General features: G+C 39.0%; 1 protein-coding gene across 1 annotated transcript in view; it reads right to left on the bottom strand.

The window, feature by feature from the left end:
• LOC307149057 (B-cell receptor CD22-like) overlaps positions 1–20,493 on the bottom strand; it is a 34,946-nt gene extending 14,453 nt beyond the window's left edge. Inside the window, exons 1-10 of the mRNA XM_079855090.1 lie at positions 20,447–20,493; positions 20,001–20,073; positions 13,533–13,880; positions 13,188–13,436; positions 11,599–11,709; positions 11,200–11,426; positions 7,124–7,421; positions 6,777–7,025; positions 5,664–5,797; positions 5,406–5,514 (exon numbers count right to left, since the gene is read on the bottom strand). Coding sequence (XP_079711216.1) covers positions 5,406–5,514; positions 5,664–5,797; positions 6,777–7,025; positions 7,124–7,421; positions 11,200–11,426; positions 11,599–11,709; positions 13,188–13,436; positions 13,533–13,880; positions 20,001–20,073; positions 20,447–20,461 — 1,813 coding nt within the window. The 5' untranslated portion in view covers positions 20,462–20,493. The remainder of the gene's footprint in view (positions 1–5,405; positions 5,515–5,663; positions 5,798–6,776; positions 7,026–7,123; positions 7,422–11,199; positions 11,427–11,598; positions 11,710–13,187; positions 13,437–13,532; positions 13,881–20,000; positions 20,074–20,446) is intronic.
• Between the last annotated feature and the right edge of the window lie 548 nt (positions 20,494–21,041).

Raw genomic sequence — 21,041 nt, forward strand, 5'->3', positions numbered from 1 at the left:
CTACAATCGTTCCTCCTTTAATCCAGCTGATTTCTGCAGGAGGGTTTGAGTCACTGATGCAGTTCAGAGTCACTGAATCTCCCTCCACTATTACACCAGATGGACTGATGGACACTGAGACGCTCCTGGGTGAGTCTAACACAGAGAAATATTCATATCATTAACAATCATATTAAACTTGACATCACAGATGTTTAGAGGATTTAATGTCACAGTTACTGAACTATCATTAACTCACACATGACGTTTAAAGTCACAGCATCAGAGTATTTCTCTCCATGTTCATTGATGGACTTGCACTTGTATTCTCCACTGTCATCAGAGCTGATCTTTGAGATGCTGTAGATTCTTCCAGATCCTACAATCGTTCCTCCTTTAATCCAGCTGATTTCTGCAGGAGGGTTTGAGTCACTGATGCAGTTCAGAGTCACTGAATCTCCCTCCACTATTACACCAGATGGACTGATGGACACTGAGACACTCCTGGGTGGGTCTAACAGAAAAAAAAAAAAACAAAAAAAAAACTTTAACAATCAAATTAAATTTAACATCACACTTATGAATCACCCTCCATTATTTCACCTGATGGACTGATGCAATCACAGGATTTATTGGATAGGAGGATCTGTGTCAAGTAGAAGGTATGAAAAATGAAATTATGATTCATAAAACTCACACATGACGTTTAAAGTCACAGTATCAGAGTATTTCTCTCCATGTTCATTGATGGACTTGCACTTGTATTCTCCACTGTCATCAGAGCTGATCTTTGAGATGTTGAAGATTCTTCCAGATCCTACAATCGTTCCTCCTTTAATCCAGCTGATTTCTGCAGGAGGGTTTGAGTCACTGATGCAGTTCAGAGTCACTGAATCTCCCTCCATTATTACACCAGATGGACTGATGGACACTGAGACGCTCCTGGGAGGATCTAACACAGAGAAATATTGATATCATTAACAATCATATTAAACTTGACATCACAGATATTTTGAGGATTTAATGTCACAGTTACTGAACCATCATTAACTCACACATGACGTTTAAAGTCACATTATCAGAGTATTTCTCTCCATGTTCATTGATGGACTTGCACTTGTATTCTCCACTGTCATCAGAGCTGATCTTTGAGATGTTGAAGATTCTTCCAGATCCTACAATCGTTCCTCCTTTAATCCAGCTGATTTCTGCAGGAGGGTTTGAGTCACTGATGCAGTTCAGAGTCACTGAATCTCCCTCCACTATTACACCAGATGGACTGATGGACACTGAGACGCTCCTGGGTGAGTCTAACACAGAGAAATATTCATATCATTAACAATCATATTAAACTTGACATCACAGATGTTTAGAGGATTTAATGTCACAGTTACTGAACTATCATTAACTCACACATGACGTTTAAAGTCACAGCATCAGAGTATTTCTCTCCATGTTCATTGATGGACTTGCACTTGTATTCTCCACTGTCATCAGAGCTGATCTTTGAGATGCTGTAGATTCTTCCAGATCCTACAATCGTTCCTCCTTTAATCCAGCTGATTTCTGCAGGAGGGTTTGAGTCACTGATGCAGTTCAGAGTCACTGAATCTCCCTCCACTATTACACCAGATGGTCTGATGGACACTGAGACACTCCTGGGAGGATCTAATACAGAGAAATATTGATATCATTAACAATCATATTAAACTTAATATCACAGACGATGTTTCGAGGATTTAATGTCACAGTTACTGGACCATCATTTACTCACACATGACGTTTAAAGTCACATTATCAGAGTATTTCTCTCCATGTTCATTGATGGACTTGCACTTGTATTCTCCACTGTCATCAGAGCTGATCTTTGAGATGCTGAAGATTCTTCCAGATCCTACAAACGTTCCTCCTTTAATCCAGCTGATTTCTGCAGGAGGGTTTGAGTCACTGATGCAGTTCAGAGTCACTGAATCTCCCTCCACTATTACACCAGATGGACTGATGGACACTGAGACACTCCTGGGAGGATCTAACACAGAGAAATATTGATATCATTAACAATCATATTAAACTTGACATCACAGATATTTCGAGGATTTAATGTCACAGTTTCTGAACCATCATTAACTCACACATGACGTTTAAAGTCACAGCATCTGAGTATTTATCCCCATGTTCATTGATGGACTTGCACTTGTATTCTCCACTGTCATCAGAGCTGATCTTTGAGATGCTGAAGATTCTTCCAGATCCTACAAACGTTCCTCCTTTAATCCAGCTGATTTCTGCAGGAGGGTTTGAGTCACTGATGCAGGTCAGAGTCACTGAATCTCCCTCCACTATTACACCAGATGGACTGATGGACACTGAGATGCTCCTGGGAGGATCTGTAAAGATAAAAAGAGTAAAATGTCATGCAGTGAGACAAATCATTGCACAAATAATCTTCCAGAACTGGTTAAAAATAAAGGCAGACTTACACATGATATTCACATTCACAGCATCAGAAGTCTGAGATCCATGTTTATTTCTAGCAGAGCAACGATAGTCTCCGCTGGACTCAGACTTAATATTAGTGATGCTGTAGGTTTCACCAGATTGCAAAATATTCCTTCCTCCTTTAATCCAGCTGATTTCTGCAGGAGGGTTTGAGTCACTGGTGCAGTTCAGAGTCACTGAATCTCCCTCCACTATTACACCAGATGGACTGATGGAGATCACAGGTTTCACTGGAGGATCTACAGATGTCAGGTAAAAGTATTTATCAGAGACGGCTGGTGGAAAATGTTCTAGGAAAGGCTGCAGTTGGTTATTATTGGACAATTTCAGCAAACATCCCAGTTTAATTTTTCACGGTTTAATGCTCAAAGTTAAAGAAAAAGTTTAAGCAAAAAAGTTTTCAAGGAAAAACTATTAAGACTAGAATTTGAGAGGCTTAAAAAACATTTGAAATACAGACAAATGTTTTACCAATTTCTGGATTAAGATATTATTAAAAAAAATTATTAAAAAAATAAGATTTTATTTACTTTTCCTAATTTACAATGATTGCATATAGTGCAACTGCAAAAACTGAGAGGAAAAAAATGTGTTACATTTGTTTAGAGATTTTTTATATATAACTACAATTTTGATGCTTCCTCGTTTCCTCGCTCCTCCGTCCTCCAGCCTGTGACCCAGAAACTGATCAAACTCAGCATCTTGAAGGACATCTCAATTCTCTCCATTCCCTTCACATGTCACAATCATTTTTATTTATGCTTTACCTTTGCAGTTTATATAAATTATATATCAAGCATAAATCAACAGGACATCTTGCTTTATCTTTATTATTTATGAATTTCTTAAATAACCAAACTTTAACAACATAAGGGCAGATCCCTTGATCGCAGCTGTTGACGCTTTGAAGTGACGCTCCAGTGATCAAGAATATTCCAATATACAAATAGGGCGCTTCTCATTTCTTATTTGTGTATCCTCATCTCCTTTCCTCGTGTCTCAGTTCCACCCCCTGTAGGATTCAAGGGAAGGTTGCAAGGATAGAAAATTATTCGTTATTTAACAAATCAGTGACCACTGATTTGTCCCTAGCAATAATTTCAATCAAAAATTAAAATATATTTATACTGTATCTATAGCGTCTAGGTTACTGATGTAACCCCTGTTCCCTGAAGGAGGGAACCGAGACATTGCATTACTGACGAATTAAGATCGCGCCTGAGAACATATCATCATCGAGTTTTAACAGAACCGGTCCAATGGACATTGTCGAGTGAGATTTGCATCGCGGACCACACCCCGTGCTGTGGTTATAAAGGAAGCGATCAGAGACACTCCCCAAGTTTTCGCAGAGGAGCCGAGCGGTGCTCAACGTCAACGGGGCGTAACTTCTCCTACTTGAAAAAGACGTACTGTTAAATGTATTAAAAATGTATTAAAGTATATTTGTATTGTACTAAAAACATACTCAAGTATATTTTTTAATATATTTAATTGTACGTCTTTTCCCCCTTGGCTCCCTTCCCTCCTTCAGGGAACAGGAGTTACATTAGTAACCTAGACGTTCCCATTCAGTCATCACTATGAGTTACGTCAGTGACTGATGAATTGGGATCCCTAAGAAAAACGCTACAAACACTGTCTTCCAGCGCCTTGTGTAAACCGCCTGATCCCCCACACCCTTGGAGAAGGAGAGGGCTTTACACAGAGAAGTCAATCACTGCTGTTCCTACTTGTTAACGCCTACTTGTCACTGTTCTGCCATTTTCACTATGATGGTATAAATAAATTAAATAAGTAAATAAATAACCCTTTAACTTTGAGTTCAAATCTGAATGGTAGAAACTTAGAAGATCCTACATTTCTCCAAGGACAGTGAATTATTTTTTGAGTCTATTTACCCGTGGAAGAATACACATATAGGATCACCACATATGGGCACCAGTCTAGCACAGGGGCTGACCACTGACCAGAGTCGCTTCTGACTCCAGAGGTGGTGATGGCTGGCGAGTTGCGACATGTGATGGATTGTAGATCACCTTGACAGTTTATGTACGCATATCGATGTGTTGTCTGTTCTGTAAGAACTGATTTTCCTGCTAAGACAAAACTCACCCTGCAATAAAGCAATAAAACTCACCCTGGACAGAAGATCGAGAGCAAAGGACATTGTCTTGTCCAAACTTATCTCCTTGTTTATATGCATCCCCCTCTCCCTCCTCAAGTCACCAAAAGTTCACTAAGAATGTCTATATATCACATATGATGTATCTTGTGAATCTATTGTTTTTCCTTTTCATGTCTGGTATCATTTTAAGTGTCTCAGTGCGATTGGTAAACTGGTCTTAATTTCATTGCAGTCATTGGTTTAATGAGAAAGATTGAAACCTTGGGAAAATTCTGTTCTCCTCTCTGGGTGATATCTCTTCAAGATATCTGATAATTCTCCCCTCTCCCCTGAAACCAGGTGTTACCCCCTGGGGTACATGAATTGACCCAAAACAACTCTAAACAATTGATGTCATGTATTTATTATTTATGAATTGGCTTTTAATCATTTACTTGTGTAATTGGCATGATACATTTTTACCTGACAAATAAATTTTACCTGGACTCTCCTGAAATCATTATTTTAGTAGATTATGAGGAGGCTGATGCTACCGCAAATCTTAGTTAGGGTAGGTCAAACTAAAGGCACAGATGAACGGAGCAGTGGCACGTCATCTGAAGACCATTTGATCTCTGTCTATCACTGACTTGGCAAGTTGTACAGAAGTGGCTAAATAAACTAAACTTTTTTTGTATGAGTGAGCAGTAGGCAACCGACTTAAGAGGTATTAGCAAACCCTGCACCCTCTGACCAAGATCAGACTGGCGAGGCTGTATCGGTGAGATCCACGTAAATAGTTGAGGATGCGAACACCAACCTCCCGTAACAGGCAAAGGGCAGCCTCCGCGACCTTCGTAAAGATGCCGGGTGACAGGGAGGACTTTGTACTGGTATGCTCGTCCCTCAAACTCAAAACTAGGAATGGTCTGTGTCGAGGGAGAATTGAGACATTAAAGTACACGTCCTTCAGGTCGATCGCTACAAACCAATCTTAGGGGCGAACACATTCGAAAAGGTGTGTCTGTGTTAGCATTTTGATCAGAAGCTTGTGAAGGGCCCGATTCAAAACACGCACATCCAAGATTTGCTGTAACCCACCACTCTTCTTGGGAACAATGAAGTCAGGGCTGTAAAACCCTGACCTCACATCTGCTGGAGGGACCGGCTCGATCACGTCCTTCGCCAGGAGAAACATGAGGTCTGCAAAATCTGCATGCAGAACAGGGGCCTCTACGTTCACCACTGAGGTTAAACGGATGCCACTAAATCTGGCACTGGGAGAACTGAATCGCATAGCCGAGTCTGATTGTCCGAATGAACCAACGTAACGGGATGAGAAGCGCTAGCCAGGCTCCCAGCAACCGAACCAGCAGGACCAATGGGACCACAGACGTACCCGTGGAGGGGCAGCGAGGTGGAGGACAGGGACCCGTCCCGGAGTAGGGTCTGAGTGTGCAGTGCAACACTTACATGGCTCCACAGTTTGGCAGGGCGTGCGTGAGAAAGCATGACGCTAAACATCATAGAAGTTTAAGTTTTCTATAAGTAATTGTTATATTTTATATAAAATATATATTTTACTAAAAAAATTCAACTAAAACTTCAAGAAAATCAAAGATAAATATCTGAACAAATTCTGAGACAAATTTTAGGTTGATTTCTAAAAAATAAAAAAATAAAAATCAGTACGATTTTTTGAGCGCAGTACCAAACTTTTCCACTAGATGATCCAGACTCCTCTGATGACCGTATAAGGCAGGGTTCACCAATCTCGGTCCTGGAGGGCCGCTGTCCTGCAGAGTTTAGCTCCAACCCCAATTAAACACACCTGAACCAGCTAATCAAGTCTCACTAGGCATACTAGAAACTTTCAAACAGGTGTGTTGGAGCTGGTTGGAGCTAAACTCTGCAGGACAGCGAGGTTGGTGAACCCTGGTATAAGGACTCTTCGATTTCCATATATGGATTAAGTGATCTTAACTACAGTCTGAACGCTTTCAAATGCTTTATAGTTTGTCAAGATTACTTTAGGTTTAGACTAAGATATTATTGTTATAAATATATAATGGCAAGTGTCCCACGGGTGTTGGGGAGGGGCAGTCTTAAAAATAGTGGTTAAAACATTTTTATAAACCATAAATTCAGATATTGATTCTTTGTAATGTTTGAAAAGTCAATCTGTACTCACACATGACATTGAGCTGAACATCAGGAGAGATGTGAGTGTGTCCGTCTACAGCACAGCTATATCTGCCTGAATCCTCTCTTCTGACTGACTGCAGCAGGAGTTCATTGTTTCTGTCTCTTCTCTCAGTTAATGGCTGTGAGTTTCTGTACCAGATGAATGTTGCTCTGTCAGTCAGAGCGCAGCTGCTTTTACATGTCAGATTGACTGAATCTCCCTCTGTCACTCTCTCAGGAGACTCCACCTGAAGATCTGAACACAACACACACATTATATCTAGTGCTGCTGTCATACACTGATTATTATTCAACATAATGCACAGAAGAAGAGATAAACCTCATCAAACTCACCTGTGACAGTAAGAGTCACTCCTGGATCACCAGTATATTTTCCATCATCTTTATTAGTGATGAATCTGAAATAGTACATGTGTGAATCCTTCAGTGTCACATGACTCAGTCTGATGGTGCAGTTCTGCTGTTTATCTCCCAGATACTGAAGCCTCTGACTGTATTCAGGGTCCTTAGACAGATCTGGATGCTCAACACGCCACCACCTTTGAATTGGGCCTTTTGTCCAGAACACTTTCTCGATCTGATATCCAGTAGTAGGGTATGCATAAGAGCATCTCATTATCACTGTTGAGTCCTTTAGTGCACAGATGTGTGAAGGACTGTAACTCACACCCCAACCAGCACTAGAAACCCCTGAAACACAGAATTCATCAAACTGTAAATGTTGTTTTATCTGTTATATTGGACCATGAAAACATGGCAATACTTTATTACTATTTGAAAACAGCGACTCATTACAGGAAATATAAGATAAATGTAAATAAATAATCTCAGTGTGAATTACTTTAAAGGGGTGGTTTACTGCCTTTTTTCTTTGCTTGATTGTGTTTATGGGCTGCAATATAACATGTCTTCATGTTTCGTTTGTTAAAAAACGCCTTATTTTTAATAAATTTCACCTTTATTGTAAGCTGCTTCCTCCTCTGTCATTTGAACGACCGGTTGACTTCCTGAGTCTATGAAACCACTCCCTCAGAAACAGGCAATGGGCTCAGATTGGTTAGTTCGGCCGGTGTGTTGTAATTGGCTAAACTGCGTCCGGAATCTTCACGCCCATTACCTTTACGGGCGACAGTTGCATGTGCTCCGGTCAAATGTAATGGTGTCAATATTGCCTCATCAGTTTGAGCCAGAATCAGACCCAGAGAGCGGTGATGAAGAGAGTCAAGCAGAACCTCCGCAAACACGGCTCTTACTAAACGTTTCTGAATGGTAATTTTTTTTTATTATTATTATTTTCTCAAAGAATTTCCATACGCTGTTACTTGAAAATGCTACTGCTGTTTGTTAGCTTTTGAGATACGGTTTCCCCCTGATTAAACATTTAATATAACTGAATACATGACTGAGTAATACCGTTTTTTAAAGATATTGTTTTATTGATAGAATGAACAACCGTTTAACTATTCACAAAACTTAGTAGTTTACTCAGTTTGTCGTTTTCTTTAGGTGTACATGTGATAACAGCAGCTGAAGTTTGCTGATAATTTTTTGAAGTTTGTACACGTTTCTTATTCACACAAAATAACATCGAACTAACTAGCTACTATAACCAAACAGCTTTGGCATTTGTTTGCGTTCTTGATCAAATCAAACAAGTAATAAAAACTCAGTGAGTGTTTTAGCGCAATTTTCTGACGTCATGGGATCACAACACTAAGAGATAGTAAATCTTTTTATGTTTTTTTTTTTTTTTTTTTTTTTTTTGTGTGCGTTCCCGAGATTAGACCTTCCTTAACATAATGCCGAAAAAAGCCAGCGCTGGCATTTTTTTACATCCTTGATAAAACTAAAACATTACGTCTTCTTAAATTATACAGGCAAATACATTTAAAATGATTAAATCTTACTTTCAGGTTGTGGCCCAACAACTGCTGCCTCTGCTTCATGTTGGAGTAATAGTTTCTTGTTGAATCCGACATTGAACTCGTGTAGATTCTGGAAGCTGTCTTCCGTAAAATGCGCAGCACAGAGAGCTAAACTACGATTGTAATAGTCAGGAACATAATCAAACTTAAATTTTAACCATTGTTGGCGAACTACAGCGTCTGTAGGAAGCCTGAACACAGAAGACCTGACAGCTACAGCTCTCCACTATAACTCCTCCTCTTCGACAGCAGAACATGTTCCGGAGGGAGGGTTGATGTAAATGTATGGGATAGTTACGTATAAAACCCGGGAAGTATCTCGTTGTAGTCCCATTTGAGTCGTTTTTGTAGGCATTAAACTTCCTGATTTTTAAAAGACAATATCTCCGCTTATGTTGAACTTTCAGCGCAGCAACTTTGCAGATATTGTTCATGCACCAACAGCAACATTACACAGTATTTAAAATGAAAAAAGTGAAATAGCAATCAACCACCCCTTTAAGACAGAGGAGTGAAGAGAGAACCAAGAAATTAGCCAAAAACAACAAGCTGCACAATTACAGTTTTTCTGAATTGCTAAAACACATTTCTTGAAACCATCACTCACTTTCTCAAAACCTTAAACACAAAAGCAAATGTTCAAAACTCATTCAGAGAATCTCTGACTCTTCTGGCAAAATCAAACAATGCTTTCAGATCTTACACACATCAGTCAATATTATAAACACTACAGATCATTCGTTAGACACTACATGAAGAATGGAGAACACAGAATCCAAAGCATGCGGTTACAGGGCAAATATTTATTTATTTATTTATTGTAACAAAAGTAAACAAATTTTGCAATTATGCAAAAAATAAAGTAGTAATAACACCTGACAGTGGTGAGTGAATAAATACTGTATGCACTGCAAGTACTGTATAGTATTGTACTGAATATTTCCTCCTCTTATACTCACACTCTTCCTCCTCTTATACTCACACTCTTCCTCCTCTTACACACACTCTTCCTCCTCTTATACTCACACTCGTCCTCCTCTTATACTCACACTCTTCCTACTCACACTCTTCCTCCTCTTATACTCACACTCTTCCTCCTCTTATACTCACATGTTGTTTATACAATTTGGGGGGTACCATCAGCTCAGTTGGGGGTAATTGCCTCTATTGTTTTTAGCAGTAGTCATCCCTAAAGGCTATGTATAAGTTCAGCACCTTTAGGGACAGCCCACTGAAATGCCTATAAAGAAACCATGTAAAGTTACGTTAGTCAGACTGTTTGGAAGAACTGCAGAAACGTCCTCAATAAAGAATATAACTTCTTGAACGTGATCCCAAACGTCTCCTGGTTTTCTGCTTCGACGAAGAAAAAGTTTTCAACAGTCCTCAGTGATGTCCCTTCAAGATATCTCCCGAAACCAGGTGTTACCCCCTGGGGTACATGAATTGACCCAAAAAAACTCTAAACAATATTTGTATAACCCTTTTGTTCTGGTCTGGGTATTTAAAGCTAGGTGACAGAGCAGACTTTGGGAGCCTGTAACCAGGAACACCCCCCATACAGTGCTGTTTCCCGTTGGAAAACACTCACACACCACTGTGTGTCTCTGTCAGGAATGCATTGCTTACTGTTAGAGTCATCTTTGAGTCATTGATATCATGTATTTATTATTTATGAATTGGCTTTTAATCATTTACTTGTGTAATTGGCATGATACATTTTTACCTGACAAATAAAATGTTATATTTGATTTAGTCTGGACTCTCCTGAAATCATTATTTTAGTAGATTATGAGGAGGCTGATGCTACCGCAAATCTTAGTTAGGGTAGGTCAAACTAAAGGCACATGTATGAACGGAGCAGTAGGCACATCATCTGAAGACCTTTTGATTTCTGTCTATCACTGACTTGGCAAGTTGTACGGAAGTGGCTAAATAAACTACACTTGTTTTGTATGAGTGAGCAGTAGGCAACCGACTGAAGAGTATTAGCAAACCCTGCACCCTCTGACCAAGATCAGACTGGCGAGGCTGTGTCCGTGAGATCCACGTAAACCCGGGGCGTGTGACTCTGTGCGGCATCGGGTCCCTTAATGAATGAATAATTGAAAATATGGGATGCTCAGAATAATCAAAGATCTAAATTAATTCATAATCAATATTTATGACTATTTTCTAATAAGAATCATTTTCTAATATCATTTGAAATTGGAGTCAGATTAAGTGTAGAGCTAAAGTAATATTGAAACTAAATTCCAATAAATTAAGTGAACTTCACTGGAGCGCTGGAAAGACATACACGCATTATCCCTTCGCCCAGGCCATTGGATTCTGTCTTTGGGCCAATGGGTGGTCTTTACAGTTCGGACCAGTATATGCTTGTCTTGCAGCAACAGCAGAAACCGGCGGAGAGCAAAGAATACTGTGAGCAACTTGAGACAACTGATCTGCCACTGGAGTCGAGTTTGCTCTTTCCTAATTGACCTGAAGCTCCAGATGGCTGAGGTGTCTGAGCACCAGGTCCCTGTGTTCGCACAACTGATCTCGCGAGTGGGGCAAGAAGAGCCAGTCGTTGAGATAGTTGAGGATGCGAACACCAACCTCCCGTAACAGGGAAAGGGCGGCCTCCGCGACCTTCGTAAAGACGCCGGGTGACAGGGAGGACTTTGTACTGGTATGCCCGTCCCTCGATTGCAAAGTGTTGGAACGGTCTGTGTCGAGGGAGAATTGAGACATTAAAGTACACGTCCTTCAGGTCGATCGCTACAAACCAATCTTAGGGGCGAACACATTCGAAAAGGTGTGTCTGTGTTAGCATTTTGATCAGAAGCTTGTGAAGGGCCCGATTCAAAACACGCACATCCAAGATTTGCTGTAACCCACCACTCTTCTTGGGAACAATGAAGTCAGGGCTGTAAAACCCTGACCTCACATCTGCTGGAGGGACCGGCTCGATCACGTCCTTCGCCAGGAGAAACATGAGGTCTGCAAAATCTGCATGCAGAACAGGGGCCTCTACGTTCACCACTGAGGTTAAACGGATGCCACTAAATCTGGCACTGGGAGAACTGAATCGCATAGCCGAGTCTGATTGTCCGAATGAACCAACGTAATGGGCTGGGAAGCTCTAGCCAGGCTCCCAGCAACCGAACCAGCAGGACCAATGGGACCACAGACGTACCTGTGGAGGGGCAGCGAGGTGGAGGACAGGGACCCGTCCCGGAGTGGGGTCTGAGTGTGCAGTGCCTGGCTCCACAGTTTGCCAGGGCGTGCGTGAGAAAGCGTAACGCTTGTTCTGAGACACTGCTTATGATTTATGGGGATTAAAAAAGAGGAGTGGGTGGATGTTTATCATTATAGGGTGGTTGTGTACACACACTGCCAACACATTTATGTTCACACACCATGTAAAAGTGAATTTTGCATAATAGGTGCCTTTAAAAATCTTCAAAAATCTTAAAATACTTCAGAGCACAGACTTAAGTCTTAAAATCTTTTTAAAGGGAACACTTCACAGATTATTGTAGGGTTTTTTTAAGTTTACAAAAAGCATCATAGAAGTTTAAGTTTTCTATAAGTAATTTTTATATTTTATATAAAATATGTGACCCTGGACCACAAAACCAGTCTTATGTGTAATTTTTTTAAAATTGAGATTTATACATCATCTGAAAGCTGAATACATAATCTTTCCATTGATGTATGGTTTGTTAGGATAGGACAATATTTGGTCGAGATACAACTATTTGAAAATCTGGAATCTGAGGGTACAGAAAAATCTAAATATTGAGAAAATCGCCTTTAAAGTTGTCCATTTCTATTGGCGATAGTGCTGCATCCATACACAAAAATAAATGTTTTATATATTTAAGGTGGGAAATTTACAAAATATCTTCATGGAACATGATCTTTACTTAATATCCTAATGATTTTTGGCATAAAAGAAAAATCTATAATTTTGACCCATACAATGTTTTGTTGGCTATTGCCACAAATATACCCGTGCAACATAAGACTGGTTTTGTGATCCAGGGTCACATATATATTTTACAAAAAAAATTCAACTAAAACTTCAAGAAAATCAAAGATAAATATCTGAACAAATTCTGAGACAAATTTTAGGTTGATATCTAAAAAAAAAAAAAAAAAAAAATCAGTACGATTTTTTGAGCGCAGTACCAAACTTTTCCACTAGATGATCCAGACTCCTCTGGTGACCATATAAGGACTCTTCGATTTCCATATATGGATTAAGTGATCTTAACTACAGTCTGAACGCTTTCAAATGCTTTATAGTTTGTCAAGATTACTTTAGGTTTAGACTAAGATATTATTGTTATAAATGTATAATGGCAAGTGTCCCACGGGTGTCGGGGAGGGGCAGTCTTAAAAATAGTGGTTAAAACATTTTTATAAACCATAAATTCAGATATTTATTCTTTGTAATGTTTGAAAAGTCAATCTATACTCACACATGACATTGAGCTGAACAGCAGGAGAGATGTGAGTGTGTCCGTCTACAGCACATTTATATCTGCCTGAATCCTCTCTTCTGACTGGATTGAGGGAGAGTTTGTTGCTGTATTTATTCTCAGTTAATATCTTCAGTGAGTTTCTGTACCAGATGAATGTTGCTCTGTCAGTCAGAGCGCAGCTGCTTTTACATCTCAGAGTGACTGAATCTCCCTCTGTCACTCTCTCAGGAGACTCCACCTGAAGATCTGAACACAACACACACATTATATCTAGTGCTGCTGTCATACACTGATTATTATTCAACAATGCACAGAAGAAGAGATAAACCTCATCAAAGTCACCTGTGACAGTAAGAGTCACTCCTGGATCACCAGTATATTTTCCATCATCTTTATTAGTGATGAATCTGAAATAGTACATGTGTGAATCCTTCAGTGTCACATGACTCAGTCTGATGGTGCAGTTCTGCTGTTTATCTCCCAGATACTGAAGCCTCTGACTGTATTCCGGGTCATTAGACAGATCTAGAAGCTCAACACCCCTTTGAATTGGGCCTTTTGTCCAGAACACTTTCATGATCTGATATCCAGTAGGGTATGTATAAGTGCATCTCATTATCACTGTTGAGTCCTTTAGTGCACAGATGTGTGAAGGACTGTAACTCACACCCCAATCATCACTAGAAACCCCTGAAACACAGAATTCATCAAACTGTAAATGTTGTTTTATCTGTTATATTGGGCCATGAAAACATGGCAATACTTTATTACTATTTGAAAACAGTGACTCATTACAGGAAATATAAGATAAATGTAAATAAATAATCTCAGTGTGAATTACTTTAAGACAGAGGAGTGAAGAGAGAACCAAGAAATCAGCCAAAAACAACAAGCTGCACAATTACAGTTTTTCTGAATTGCTAAAACACATTTCTTGAAACCATCACTCACTTTCTCAAAACCTTAAACACAAAAGCAAATGTTCAAAACTCATTCAGAGAATATCTGACTCTTCTGGCAAAATCAAACAATGCTTTCAGATCTTACACACATCAGTCAATATTAGAAACACTACTGATCATTCGTTAGACACTACATGAAGAATGGAGAACACAGAATCCAAAGCATGCAGTTACAGGAGAAATATTTATTTATATATTGTAACAAAGTAAACAAATTTTGCAATTATGTAATAAAGTAGTGCTGACACCTGACAGTGGTGAGTGAATAAATACTGTATGCACTGCAAGTACTGTATAGTATTGTACTGAATATTGTATAGTATGGAATGTCTGTATATTCAGCATTTGCATACTGTGAAATACAGTGACCAACTGCAGAAGCCCAAAATGTTACAGTAAAAAAACTGTAAATGAAAAGCATGTTACTGTAAAGTACAGTCAGAAGAGTTGAGCAACTGCAGAATCAAGGTCAGTGAGAGAGATTTATTCTGCTTCAGCTTCACGTCTTCATGTCGGTCCGGCCGGAGAATATCATCTCTGCAGGAGAAGAGAAAAACCCTGAAGCAGATTCTCCACACCTTCCTCTTCCTCTTCCTCCTCATCATCACCTCTTTCACACACTCTTCCTCCTCTTATACTCACACTCTTCCTCCTCTTATACACATACTCTTCCTCCTCTTATACTCATACTCTTCCTCCTCTTATACTCACACTCTTCCTCATCTTATACTCATACTCTTCCTCCTCTTATACTCATACTCTTCCTCCTCTTATACTCACACTCTTCCTCCTCTTATACTCATACTCTTCCTCCTCTAACTCAAACTCTTCCTCCTCTTATACACACACTCTTCCTCCTCTTATACACACACTCTTCCTCCTCTTATACTCACACTCTTCCTCCTCTTATACTCATACTCTTCCTCCTCTAACACATACTCTTCCTCCTCTTATACTCACACTCTTCCTCCTCTTATACACACACTCTTCCTCCTCTTACACACATACTCTTCCTCCTCTTATACAAACACTCTTCCTCCTCTTATACACACACTCTTCCTCCTCTTATACACACACTCTTCCTCCTCTTATACTCACACTCTTCCTCATCTTATACTCACACTCTTCCTCCTCTTATACTCACACTCTTCCTCCTCTTATACACATACTCTTCCTCCTCTTATACACACACTCTTCCTCCTCTTATACTCACACTCTTCCTCCTGTTATACTCACACTCTTCCTCCTCTTATACACATACTCTTCCTCCTCTTATACTCACACTCTTCCTCCTCTTATACACACACTCTTCCTCCTCTTATACACACACTCTTCCTCCTCTTACACACATACTCTTCCTCCTCTTATACAAACACTCTTCCTCCTCTTATACACACACTCTTCCTCCTCTTACACACACACTCTTCCTCCTCTTATACTCACACTCTTCCTCCTCTTATACACACACTCTTCCTCCTCTTATACTCACACTCTTCCTCATCTTATACTCACACTCTTCCTCCTCTTATACACATACTCTTCCTCCTCTTATACACACACTCTTCCTCCTCTTATACTCACACTCTTCCTCCTCTTATACACATACTCTTCCTCCTCTTATACACACACTCTTCCTCCTGTTATACTCACACTCTTCCTCCTCTTATACACATACTCTTCCTCCTCTTATACTCACACTCTTCCTCCTCTTATACACACACTCTTCCTCCTCTTATACACACACTCTTCCTCCTCTTACACACACACTCTTCCTCCTCTTATACAAACACTCTTCCTCCTCTTATACACACACACTCTTCCTCCTCTTATACTCACACTCTTCCTCCTCTTATACACACACTCTTCCTCCTCTTATACTCACACTCTTCCTCCTCTTATACACACACTCTTCCTCCTCTTATACACACACTTCCTCCTCTTATACTCACACTCTTCCTCCTCTTATACTCACACTCTTCCTCCTCTTATACACACACTCTTCCTCCTCTTATACTCACACTCTTCCTCATCTTATACTCACACTCTTCCTCCTCTTATACACATACTCTTCCTCCTCTTATACACACACTCTTCCTCCTCTTATACTCACACTCTTCCTCCTCTTATACACATACTCTTCCTCCTCTTATACACACACTCTTCCTCCTGTTATACTCACACTCTTCCTCCTCTTATACACATACTCTTCCTCCTCTTATACTCACACTCTTCCTCCTCTTATACACACACTCTTCCTCCTCTTATACACACACTCTTCCTCCTCTTACACACACACTCTTCCTCCTCTTATACAAACACTCTTCCTCCTCTTATACACACACACTCTTCCTCCTCTTATACTCACACTCTTCCTCCTCTTATACACACACTCTTCCTCCTCTTATACTCACACTCTTCCTCCTCTTATACACACACTCTTCCTCCTCTTATACACACACTTCCTCCTCTCCCTCTTATATTGTTTCCATCCATTATTGCTTTCAACATTCAATGCAAAATTTTGAGTAAATCTAGGCACTTTAAACTGTCTTGTAATTTGTACAGTTGGTTTCCTCTCATCATTAGAAATAAGTCTGAACAATTTTGAGTCGTTGTGTGTAAACGATGACAACTGTGTTGTAGTTGTGTTTGACTTTGTGTTTAGTGTTTTGAAACATAAGTGCATCACAGTGAGAAATGTGTTTTAATGAGTGAGAATGTGTTTAGAGTTTTGCAAAAAGAGTGCATGAGATTTTCAAACAGTGTTTTAAATACCTGAAATTGTTTAATGTTTTACAGAAAGAGTGATTTATTCGTCAAATTGGTTTAGGCTACTGAGAATTTGGTTCAGAGAAGTGGGTTTAGTGTTTTAGCAATTCAGAAAAACTGTAAATCCTGGAATATGACTAAATACATATTTAACATATATACATTCACTTACGAGAACAAGAGCAAAAGATATTCACGATCTAGTGCTAGGGCAGGGCTGTGAACTGTCACACATTCAGCCTGAGACTCTAATCGACACGTTTCCCACACTCTCACGCCACATACACATTTTCTCACACAGAACAAAATGGCTAAACATTCATTGCGTGAGAACAGCAGAACTCGGCAAACTACAAGCATCATCAAAACGGCCAACGCCCCTCTATGGGCAGAGGTGTAAAGTCCAGGGGTCAGAAAGTAGAAGTCCTGCCATATGTTTATTACACCCATAAACTCAGCAGCTGATTCCACTAATTAGTTCTCCTGTCTGAATTAGCAAATCCAGGTGAACAAAATACTGAGGAGGACTTTTACTTTCTGAACCTGGACTTTACACCTCTTGCACTGACAGACAAGACAGAGCTGGTTACTTTTAAATTCTAAGCTCTCAGATTCTGTCAATTTTATTACGAAATTAAAACAATAAATATCGTTTTGGCATTGTAAATGTGAAGTGGCAGATCGCTGTAGCGCCTCAGTTCAAGCGGCACGTGAACCGATCATCAACGAATGAACAATAGGTAGGCTATGTTGAAAGATACAGTAAAACTTACTGAAATGTATATGCCTCTGTAGTCGCATAGATTCGAATACTCGTATATTGTTATTCATATGTTTTATTATTATTATGTATTGTTGGTTACCATTTATTAAGTAGGCCTATAGATGTTTTTGTTAACATCACTTAAACCTGCGTATACTGGCGGGTGACGCTAGGGGGCAGTGGTGAGCCGCAGCGCATTTCACTTTTTGACATGGAGTCACACTGCCCAGCTATTTCAACCTCTCAACACTGTGAAACAAAAAATAATGTATTGTTGTCTTTGTTGAATTTTCAGATTGTACAGCGTGTGACAGAAATAAAAATTATATGTGCCACCAGAAAACACAGCCTCTTCTGTGTGTGCAACACCTCACACATAATATCGATCAATCAGTGTTTTTCAACCGCGGAGAGAAGTCAATAAAACAGCTGGAGAACAAGTATATCACATAACGTTACATAACGCTGGAGAAGCATAACATTACATTTACCCCAGGAAAGCCATTTAATGACCATAGCATGTTAGTTGGCTAGAAATATTAGCTATAGAGACCATTTGCTAAATATGTGCACTATATTAGCCTACATATTTATTATATTTTTACCTATCACTACAATATTATAATGTTGTTATTATAATAAAAACACATTATATTTAATTAGAGTTGTTATTTTTAATAATAATAATAGCTGACAGGGCTCTCTATGTTTACAGCATTGTATGAGTTTTTTTTTCCTTGAGAAAAATGAACATGTATCTACTGTAACTAATATTTATCAAAATTAATCGATATTGAATCAAGATCAAAATCAAATCACAAGAATTGAATTCGTGAAAGAGAATTAAATAATTGAAATCGTGAAATTTGTGTCAAGCAATAATAATAATAGTAATGATAAAAACAGTAGCCTACCAGTCATTGTACCACATTTTAACATGTTGTCACTAAAATCCTAAACTTCTGTTATTTTGAATAATACAATTCCATTTAGTTACCAAATGTTTTGCCAATCACAAATGGTGATGCAAGTTTTTTTTTTACACCCCAATCCCCCCTTCCATAATTCTCCCTTTAAACTAAACTCAAAAGTTGGCAGCCCTCAGTGATCTTTTGATGAGCTTTGATGGACGGTGTTGCAGAAGTAAATGTACAGAGACAGAGGAGTGAAGAGAGAACCAAGAAATCAGCCACAAACAACATGACACACTCTCAAATAATGAAATTAATTAAAAAAAATAAGACGAAGAAAATAATCAAAGGTAATTTATTAAATACCCAATGACATCAAAATATTAGTTTTGTGGCTTTTCAAATCAATCAATCAAAATTTATTTATATAGTACAATTCATACATCAAAGCAATTCAATGTGCTTTACAAAGAAAAATAATAAAGAAACAAATAAAAACATCATAATAATAATACAAGATACACAGACACAAGAAAGAATAAAAAGATTTAAAAGATGGGATAAGAAAAGACATAAGAAGCTGTAAGGCTGAGCAGTATAGCTACGTTTAAGAGCTCAATCATAATCACGTGAAAAAAGAAAATTTTTTAACTTGGATTTAAAAATCAACACATTTGGGGCACATCTAAGATCTTCTGGTAATTTGTTCCAGTCGTGTACAGCAGAGATGCTAAACGCAGCTTCTCCATGTTTAGTTCTAACTCTTTGCTCCACTAGCTGACCTGAGTTCATTGATCTAAGAGTCCTGCTTGGTTTATATTTTTCAAACATTTCAGAAATGTACTCAGGTCCTAAGCAATTCAGCGCTTTATATTACTTTAAAAACTATTCTATAACTGATTGGGAGCCAATGTAAAGTTTTTAGAACCGGAGTGATGTGCTCTATTTTCTTAATCCCGGTTAATAATCTAGCAGCAGCTGGAGCTGCTTTACAGTCTTTTTTGGAAGTCCGGTTAATAGTCCTTTTAGTTCTTATCTATCAGCTCAGAGCTCATTTATGTTAGTGAAGTCCTTTGACATGATACATATTTAACATGTACACATTCACTTCTGAGAACTTGAGCCAAAAAATATTCATGATCTGCTGCTACAGTGATTCTTGTCCAATCAAATGCTCTGAACATTGAGAAAGTCCCTCCCTCTAAACCATGTGACACTGACTAGCAAGTAGCAAAAGACTATTGGACATTTCTAAAAGGGACGAGCGTTTGACATGTTCAACACAAACTTCCTGTTTCAGAGAGAAATATGTGAGAACAGGACAGAAGAAAGTGCAGATCAGCCGCTCATGAGGCCTTAAATAAAACATCAGAGTGTTTCTAATGTGAATGTAAGAGAGACTCACCGTGAATCATGAGCAGAAAGAAGATCAGAGGAAGAGGAGGAGCCATTCTGACCCACATCAGCATAACATATATCTATAATACAGCATTCAATTCATTTCACATTTATTTGTATAGCGCTTTTCACAATACACATCGTTTCAGAGCAGCTTTACAGAAAATACACGAGTCCACATTACAATTTAGAGTGATCTGTTATCAGAGGAAACTGTCTAAGATATGCATATACAAAATCACATTTAGCTAAAAATGTATTAATTGAAACAATGTAATAATTTAAGGCAAAAACAATGAGCTCATTGAAGTAATGAATACTTGCATTAATATATGCATCACTTAAACAAGTATATGTAAATCACCCTATTCTTAACATTTCTCATGTAAAGACACGTATGTTATATGGGCAATAATCATCAGTTTCATTTAAGCAAGAGTGTGTTTGTCTTACCGTGTTGAAGCTCATCAGATCAACAGCAACCAAATGACTGACTGTTTTAACACAAGCACTTTAGCTTTACAGTGAAGGACTTTGTGTGGATAACACTGTTTATTAACGAACGCCCATCGACGGAAATATCACTGTCCCTCCCTCAACAAGAGAACAACATTACTGAACTAAACCTACTTAAAGAAAAACCATGATCTTTTTCCGTAAGTTAAAGATGAATAATTGTGAAGATGAATGATAGTGATTTACAGGTGAGTCTCATCAAGGTTGATGTCAGTCACAGGAGATGGTGACCTCTGGTGGCAGTTTGAGGGATTGAACGAGCACATATGAGACGAGATGTGTCTGACTGCAGAACTATATACGTGACAGCAGTTTCAGGCCAGCAGCTTCAGACCGGACGTTAGGAGCTGACGATCACCTAAAGCCTGCTTTATACCAGAGATGGTCTCATTACTGGGAGATACCAGGATCTGTGGATCTACCATTGTAAAGTGTAACAGCTGACTTTTATCATGTGTTCCTTGATAACCAATCACATTACAGCCTTGGCGTCATTGAGGCTGTGTCCGAAATCACCCCCTATACCTCTAAA

This window comes from Squalius cephalus (genome assembly GCF_949319135.1).
Source record: "Squalius cephalus genome assembly, chromosome: 2".
Lineage (NCBI taxonomy): Eukaryota > Metazoa > Chordata > Actinopteri > Cypriniformes > Leuciscidae > Squalius > Squalius cephalus.